At 36.7% G+C, this 9,733-nt stretch overlaps 1 protein-coding gene across 2 annotated transcripts in view; it reads left to right on the top strand.

Annotated features, from left to right (window-relative positions):
- Positions 1-8,855, top strand: part of ccdc85cb (coiled-coil domain containing 85C, b) — a 75,734-nt gene extending 66,879 nt beyond the window's left edge. For both annotated transcript variants that reach the window (XM_089118463.1, XM_089118464.1), the window contains one exon: positions 1,165-8,855. In XM_089118463.1, coding sequence (XP_088974589.1) covers positions 1,165-1,254 — 90 coding nt within the window. In that variant the 3' untranslated portion in view covers positions 1,255-8,855. The remainder of the gene's footprint in view (positions 1-1,164) is intronic.
- Positions 8,856-9,733: the final 878 nt, after the last annotated feature.

Consider the following 9,733-nt stretch of genomic DNA (forward strand, 5'->3'; position numbering starts at 1 on the left):
AAAAACTGGAACGTTTTTCCTTTGCGTTTAGAAGACAACGTTGTCAAAACAGTTGCCGTTCACACGGATCTGCAAAAACAATTAAAAACGCTGTATTATTCATGCCAGGCCAGTAGTTGGCGCTGTCATTTTGTAAAGAAACACTACGCACATATAGACTGAACACGTAATGCGCATGATTAGCATTTTTGTTGTTTACATGGAGATAAAGACAGTATCATTTTTAAAAACTTGCATTGTCAAAAGTTTGCATATTCAGGCCCCCAAAACACCGTTGTGTAAATGAACGTCCAAAACAATCATCCATTTTAGTTGAAAATGCCCCCTTTAAAGGATTAGTTCACTTTAAAAAAATAAAAATAAAAACTTTTGCTGATACTCATTCCCATGTAATCCAAGATGTCCACGTCTTATTTTCTTCAGTAGAAAAGAAATTAAGGTTTTTGATGAAAACATTCCAGGATTTTCTCCATATAATGGACTTCATTGGGTGCCAAATGGTTCAAGGTCCAAATGAGAGTTTCAGTGCAGCTTCAAATGGCTTTAAACGACACCAGACGAGCGAAACGATCGGTCATTTCAAAAATAAATAAAAAAGTTTTATGAGCAAAATGCTCGCCATGCTCTGTTCTGTGTTGCGTGTTCGTGACTCTCCTGTTCGAACTCGTTCATCAAAATGAACGAATTATTTTTTGAGTCATTTCGTTCGTTGAATGAACCAAATGACTCGAAAAAATATTCGTTCAATTTCATCAACGAGTACATTGGGGTACATTGAGGTCCATTATATGGAGAAAATCCTGTAATGTTTTCATGTTTAATATTTTATTAAAGATCATCTTTTCCGTTATCTAAAGTAACACAAATAACACTGTTCAATGTAATCTTTAAATTCAAATCTCAGGATGAAAATCTGTCTTGGACTGTACATTTATAACATTGTGATGCGCAAATTGACTTGTAGGATTTAAAACAATTGATTTTAGACAAAATAGTATAGATTAACCACTGTTTTTTCGGTAAAAACAGTAGTTAGTGCATCCCTAATTATAGGCTACATATGATATATGAGCCTTATTGGCATAGAAATGATAACGTGTTGTAAGAGGCAGGTTTTGGACTGCCGTACAGCAGCTGTTTCGTGACTCGCCTCTTTGTGTTCAGGTGGTGTGGCGAAAGCTGGGCGACGCAGCAGGATCAAAGCCGTCTGTCCGACAACAGCTCTCTGGGAATCAGTTCAAAGGTCCTCTATAGCAGCTCTAGCACACGAGGAACCGTTCCTCCTCCTGTTCACCCAACATGAAACTCCAGCAGGGCCAAACTGAGAAACTGCTCACTGCAACAACGGGCAACGTGAACACTCCCGTCCCCACCCATCAAGTCATTTGAAGTCGAACTTGGGAACTTCGACGTTGGATCACTCCACACCAGTTGTCAGATAGTAGCCATGATTCATATTCAGTGAATCAGTGAACAATCAAAGCAATAATCACATTTAAATAACAGTGTTTGACTATTAATTATCATTTCTTTGTTGCCGTGATGGATCTTGTTCGAATTTATGGACTTGGCCCAAATGACGCCAATCTTCTGCCCAGATAGCACAAGTCTATTTGATGTGATTTTTACATCTGAAAGACATATTTTTAACCCTCAGGTGCTCTTCGGTCATTTCTGACTGAAAAATTTTCTGTTTTGAAATTTTAAAAATCACAGCTTCATCGGAATGTTACGAAACTTGGTAACTTTTATGGCATTGGGTATGTGAACACACAAAAAAAATTAAAGTCATGGTCCGAGCAGGCTAAGTGGTCGTAAAAAAAATAGTCACACTTGTGCTCTTCGGTCAAAAATGACCGACCATAGGAAATGAATGGGAAATTGACAAAACACAAAAACTTTGAGAATTTTTGTGTGTACAATCTACAAATCGGCCACGATGCAGAAAAAAAGTGCTTAGCATTGAAGGGGTGACACTCTAAAACATCAAAAGTGCAAAACAGACATACCCACCCCTACACACACACACACACACTTTTATACACAAAAACACCAATAAATTGTGATTAAAGAAATCTGTTTTGAATATTTAAAAATCACAGCTTCTTCAGAAAATTACGAAACTTGGTGATTTTTATGGCATTGGGTATGTGAACACACAAAAAAATTGAGGTCATGATTCGAGCAGGCTAAGTGGTCGTAAAAAAAATAGTCACACTTGTGCTCTTTGGTCAAAAATGACCGACCATAGGAAATGAATGGGAAATTGACAAAACACAAAAACTTTGAGAATTTTTGTGTGTACAATCTACAAATCGGCCACGATGCAGAAAAAAAGTGCGTAGCATTGAAGGGGTGACACTCTAAAACATCAAAAGTGCAAAACAGACATACCCACCCCTACACACACACACACACACACTTTTATACACAAAAACACCAATAAATTGTGATTAAAGAAATCTGTTTTGAATATTTAAAAATCACAGCTTCTTCAGAAAATTACGAAACTTGGTGATTTTTATGGCATTGGGTATGTGAACACACAAAAAAATTGAGGTCATGATTCGAGCAATTTAAGTGGTCGTAAAAAATGAGAAAAAATTTGAATTTTTAAAAATCCAATCCAAATTTTAATTTTTAAAAATCACAGCTTCATCGCAATGTTACGAAACTTGGTGACTTTTATGGCATTGGGTATGTGAACACAAAAAAAAATTGAGGTCATGATCCGAGCAGGCTAAGTGGTCGTAAAAAAAAATAGTCACACTTGTGCTCTTCGGTCAAAAATGACCGACCATAGGAAATGAATGGGAAATTGACAAAAACACATAAACTTTGAGAATTTTTGTGTGTACAATCTACAAATCGGCCACGATGCAGAAAAAAAGTGCTCAGCATTGAAAGGGTGACACTCTAAAATATCAAGAGTGCAAAACAGACATACCCACCCCTACACACACACTTTTATACACAAAAACACCAATAAATTGTGATTAAAGAAATCTGTTTTGAATATTTAAAAATCACAGCTTCTTCAGAAAATTACGAATCTTGGTGACTTTTATGGCATTGGGTATGTGAACACAAAAAAAATTGAGGTCATGATTCGAGCAATTTAAGTGGTCGTAAAAAATGAGTCACACTTTTGCTCTCTGTCAAAAATGACCGACCCATAGGAAATGAATGGAAAATTGACAACAAAAAAAAATTCTCTGAATTTTCGTATGTACAATCAACAAATCGGCCACAATTCTAAAAAAAAAAAGTACACTGCAGGAAAGGGGTGACACTCTACAACATCTAGAGTGCAAAACAGACACACCCACCAACAGTGTTGGGAGTAACGCATTACAAAAGTAATACATTACAGTAACATATTACTTTTTGCTGTAACGCAGTAGTGTAAGGCATTACTAATCAATTTTCAGTAATATTTTACTCTTTACATGTTTAGTGAGGCTTGTATTACAGTTGTATTACAGTGTATTGTCTGCTTAAAGGCAACAGATTATGTGAAAGTTTTAAAGCAGTCTTTTAGTGCCAGTTCAGAGCGGTCGCGTCTGTAACATTGTTTTTTCCTCATAAATGCGAACACGAAAACTAAAATAAAATGAATATTTTAAGTTCTATGGAGACTGGAGAGCCAACCCTTCCTCATCCGATTTGCGCAGTGTAATTAACAGAATTACAAAAAATATATTTTGCCTCCTATTTTTTTGTCACGCATGAATGTGTCTTTTCCCTAATATTAAAAATAAAACATAGACTGATATTTGTCTAATGTCTGGAGTCCTTTAAGGAAGTAGCCTATATACGTTTCAATACATGAATTTTCTAAAAAATTTTATTTCAAGTTTTGACTGCAAATGTCATCATGTCCATAATGCTGGACTTCCCCAATTTTAAATAATTTATCCTCAACTAGTTTTGTGGTGTAGGTCTACGTATTTTATAATGTTAACTTCAAATAATACTAATAGCCTAATTTAAAGATAAGGCAGCATTGGATCTGGACGGTAAGGAAAATAACGCTGGAGTTGGAAGAGGTGTGTCGCGATTCTGTAGGTTCGTGGATGTCGAATCGCGATTTCGGTTTCATATTGCATATCGTTACAGCCCAAAAGTTAAGTTCTACTTAGTTATTTTGGTGAAAGTAACTCAAAAGTAATACATGAGTAATGTAACCATTACAATTCTGGGACAGTAATATTGTAAGGTAATGAATTACTTTTAAATAACAGTAACAAGTAATACCTAATGTATTACAGTTTGGAAGTAACTTGCACAACACTGCCCACCAACACACACACACATACAAACACACTTTTATACACATACACACCAATAAATTTTGATTACAAAAAGTATGTTTTGAATTTTTTAAAATCACAGCTTCATTGCAATGTTACGACGTCTTCTAAACGTCTATTTGACATCTGACAGGAAATGTCCTATAGACGTATTGCAGATGAGCAAACACTCTTAAAAATACGTCCTCTAGATCTAAATATTACATCAAATAGACTTGTGCTATCTGGGTGTGAGTCAACAGTTACCCAACAGTCAATGCGGTCAAATGTAGTCTTCACAGAGGACGGTGTAATCTGGGACAAGGCCGTGTTTATGACTGGCAGCTAGTCATGTTCAGTCAGTTTACCTCATCTGTATTTTTTTACCGCTTTTTTTTTCCTTTCTTATTCTTTTACATAACAGTGATGTCAGAAAACTCCTTACCGTGTCCTTACGATCTTCTAGACAAAGTTGGGTCCATCAAACTTTCAGAGAAAAGGGGGCGACACCAGATAAGACTCACTCGCTCGTCACTCCACTGTGTTCTGGTGCCCTTTCTGTACATCAGTAACATACAGAAATGACTCTAAAAGGGAATGTTAGATATGTACATAAGCTTTAGATCACTTTATTATTATGTTGTCTTTTTAAGTCTTTTTACTTTTTCTAGTGGCTGTTTTTAACTCGACAGCGTATGGGGTTTCTTAACAGCGCAACACTTTGTAGACAATGCAACTGAGACACAATAGCAGCACAAAATCCATTGTTTTTGTATATTTAAGATGTCAAATTTTAAAACAGTATGCTGTGCATTCTTGACAATCACGTCTCTCAGGTCTGGGGAAATCACAAGTGTAAATCATGTGTCTGAAACAATATATACATGTCCTTATTTCCAGCCTTTTTCTTTATGTACTGTACATAATTACAGTTGGTTTAGAATGACAGTCCATTTTAACTGACCCATTAACAGTCAAGACTAATATATTGACGCAAAACATTGTCCTAACCTAATGTTTAAGGATATAAGGTGTTCAACCTCAAAGTCCCCGTGAACCGGAAGTTGCAAACTACTTTTCTCCAGTGTTGTGACGTATTTAAAAAAAAAAACGGAATACTAAATGAGGCAAAATAGTGGGCGTGGCTTTTTTCCAACTAGCACCTGATTGGATCTAGAAAAATGGGTATTTCATTCTGAAATGGAGGATGACGCAAGTTTACACACGCTGTCAATCAATGCTCGCTCGGCGCTCGCAAACACACAGCAGCTGTCAGTTGGAGGGGCGTGGTTATGGATGTTAAACCGTAAAGCCAGTGGTCCTCCAATGCAGAGGGGAGGGGCATTTTCAAAATTTGATTAAAGATTACGAAGCCAAAAATTTTTTTTGTGTGGATTGACTTGCATGTATGAATTGTTCACCACAAAATGATCAATTTAGGCAAACAAAGTAAGTATGGTCAATTTTGATTTCATGGGGACTTTAAAGCTGCAGTCCGGCATTTTTCCTGTTTGTCGCCATCTCTGTTCGAAATCTGAAATTGCAGTCGTTCGCGGAATTATCAACTTATAACGTGAGTTGTTGTTCGAAACGGCACAGCACGTATAAACCATAGACTGTTAAAAAAAAATGGACAAAGCGTCTGTGACGTCACCCATAGACTTTCTGAACAACAGTTTTGAGGCTGTTTGGCGGCGCCATCTTGGAAAATCTTGGGGAATACAAAATACAAATGTTCAGAAAGGCTACAGAGGTGGTATGATGTGTTGTCAGATCATGGCCGAGACATCAAATTCCACTCGGCGCAGCCCGTTATCAGCTGTCAATCAAAGTTAATTTGATTATTTGTCATACATTTTAAATCTAAATACGATCTAAACTAACGAGTTCAGGCACCCTCACAGTTGTCAGGCACTCGGAACCTATCCAAAAATACAATAAAAGTCCATGGGACCAACCTGTAAAAGCATGAACTTATGCTGTGTAAACGGACATTTTAACATGGGGTCTATGGACATTTGCTCCCTTTTGGGACCGGCCTCTAGCGGATTTTAGATGTATTGCAGTTTTTCGCACTTCCGGGTAGGCTTCATTTTTCAGATTAGAATGTTGCCGCTTGGGATGAACACAATGTTTGAGGAAAGTGTGCGTCTGTCAGTCACTGCCGGTGTCCATACTGCCATTCAGAATCACAGATTGTTCTTTTTGGAAGTATGACCAACATACTTTTCACCGGAAAATGTCATCTGAACAAGTAACATCCACTTTTGTTCTGTTTCTGACATTGCAGTAAATCGCGCTGATTAAATCTAACAATCGCCTATCATATCACGCAAAACTGTGCAAATTATACTTTGTTTACAAATTGTAAATGTTAACAACGTCAACATTGCTTGACTACATGTAATGTCCTTCCGATATGTATCCTTGTGGATACATATCGGATACATATATTGCAATCTCCGCTCCGAAGTCCGAACAAAGTCTTTTGCGTTTTACAGCGGGTGAGTCTGTTGTCACTGCGATTGTCGTTTGAACTTTTCTTGGATCGCCATCAAATTGCTAAGTTTAATTGTATCAAGTGTGGTGAGAAAAGTCTATAAATCTCCACCTCCAACATCCTCACACACAATATACAAAATCCAATATAAACAATATAGAAATCCACCAGTACCACTGGAACTTTGAATCGCGCTTTGAATCGAGCTACGGCAAGCAGATCACTGAACACTAGCTGGCTGGTTATGTATATTCTCAAAATGAATTTTGGATCATTTTTAACCCCAAAAAAGTTACGGACTGCAGCTTTAAGTAGGGATGACCTTCAAATCTAAAGACTCCTTGAAGGCCCGTTCATGTTCAAGGCTATACACACCGCCAGTGTTGGGGGTGTAACGCATTACAAGTAACGCGAGTAATGTAATCAGATTACTTTTTTCAAGTAACTACTAAAGTAACGCATATTTAAATTGACATCAAAATATGTACATTTACTTTTTCAAATAAGTAATGTAAATTACTTTGTTTACGACTTATAGACGAACAGCTCGCTTGTCCTCATGTTGAGAGAAATTGTAGTTTTCCTAAAAAGTAACTAATTTACAATTAGTTACTTTTTAAGAAGTAATGCTATATTGTAACACTACTTTTAAAAGTAACGTACCACTGCACACCACGCGCTGCTTTGACCTCTACATGAATGCACGGCACAACTGAAGGAGGTTTATGTCTAAAAAAGTCCATCAATATGTCCGGCCCCAATTTAATACTCCACCCCAGGAAAGAAAACAGCACTCATAATTTATCTTCAAAGTATTGAAGTAGTTATTGCAGGGATATTCTCTATCCCGGTCAGTATTATTGACAGTTATTTGGATGAAAAATGATCCTCATGCAGTCAGAACGCCCACCATTCACAAACGTATTCATGTTTCCCACCCTTTGCTTGTTGGATTATTCACTATCATGGCTAATTTGATCATGTTTTCAGTTATTAATGTCTAGTGTACCACTTTCACACATTTACCCTCAAAAGTCTGCAGGGCCTGCTATTCGGCAGAGAACAAGCCTCAATCCTGAGTAGTGGTCAAGTGTTCAGCTAATATAAATGCATGTCAGCAACAGTTTAATGTACATATGTGAGTCTCTTTTTCCTGCTTTTTTTCTCTCAATGTCAGATAAACTACTGAGCTAACCAAGTTGTAAAACAGGCATGCTTACAATTGAAATACTAAGGCTGTGTTCAGAATGCAATGCTAGCATACTAGCATTCAATATATGCTGAATAGTATGTAAAACAATACACATACAAGCATAAACTTTCAAGTAAAATCCCAGACGCAACATAGTGTCGGCCCAGATCTGCTACGTGTGGATTTAACATGTACCGGATCTAGGCCGACACTATGTTGCCATCTAGGATATTTCATATTCGAATAAATTGCAGCTAATTCCAATTCGATCTTTACGCTATAAATGGAAGGTTGAAGGCACTGCATTGTGGGATACAATATTGTGAAATGTCTTCTTTGTTTCATTTTGGTAAATATATACAGCAAAAATGACTAGTAATGTGTTAGTAAGCCATTCTGAACATAGCCAAAAAATGTCTTAAGAAAGAATCTGAAGAGTTTAAACAAATTGATCAGAGGTTTTCTCTTTCGGGAAGAGTGCGTTTGATTGGCTGGCATGAGTTTTGACCCACCTGTGTCACAAGAAGTTACTGTTGTTAATGAAAGGAGTTGCAAACAGATCCTGTTTCAGATTCTCTTGGGAAAAGGTCTGAACACCAAGCCATTTTTCTTTTCTTTTTTCGGATGATTTTAATTTGGCTCCTGTGCTGCCTCTTTTGTGCATGAGGTTTTGTTTGAAACCTATGCACCGATACCCTGTGTCATTTTATTGTGTAAAACCTCTGAGGTTTTATCCTGTCTTCAGTATTAATAGGTGCAAGCATGGCTACAGGAGACGTCGGGGTGATATTTTTTTTGCAGAGATGTAAAGGAAAAAGTTGTACAAAGTGAACCAGGCCGATTTTGTCAATAAAATAAACTATTGCTTTGACTCGTCACGTTTATTTGTGCAGACAATACTGACTGTATCACAGCAACTTTACAGTAATAAACAATTTTAACAGTATTGGTGTTTACTATATATATATGTATATGTATATATATATATATATATATATATATATATATATATATATATATATATATCATCAATTATAAAACAACTTGAGTTTCACCCAGACAGCAATGTAGTGTCAGCCCACATCCGGGCCGTGTGGACTCATCAATGTGGAAAACAGTGTTATAGAAGTGTCTAGAACCTAATCCAATAAATTGAAGATCAACTACTAAACATTTTATGTAATTTACGTAGAATATTTAGTTCAGTGGTTGTCAAATGGTGGGTCACTCAAATTAATCTGATGTTTCCAAATACAGTGGGAAAGATCGATGCTGCTAAATGTATTTTGTGCATAGTTGTTGTCAAAAGAAAGCTGCAGATTTGTGTCACTTGCTAAATTAAGTTTTTATAAATAACACTTCCATTAAACAGTGGTTTGTGTTAACCACATTTCTTTGGTGAATTGTTGACTGCGTATTTTCGTGTATATTTTGGTACTGTGGGTTGCCACTTGGATGTGAACTTCCAGTTCACACACCAATGCGAGATAATAAGATAAATGTTTGAGAAGTGTGCCCCCTATTGGCTACGGGGGTGAATTGCTTAAAATTCAAACCAAAACATTTTGAACGTTGGGAGCTTTTGGTAATCACTGTATTACGACCACACATTTTTAATTACGTGAATGCTTTGCAAAATGCTTAGTAAACAAAGGCAAGGGTGTAGAGTTACATATTTAACATTTAAAAATGTTATTTTGGTGATCAAAGATGAGTTTTAAGGAATAAAATTGATGACGGGGGACTTTT

The sequence above is a fragment of the Pimephales promelas genome, chromosome 13 (assembly GCF_988280905.1).
Source record: "Pimephales promelas chromosome 13, fPimPro1.hap1.1, whole genome shotgun sequence".
NCBI classification, from domain to species: Eukaryota; Metazoa; Chordata; class Actinopteri; order Cypriniformes; family Leuciscidae; genus Pimephales; species Pimephales promelas.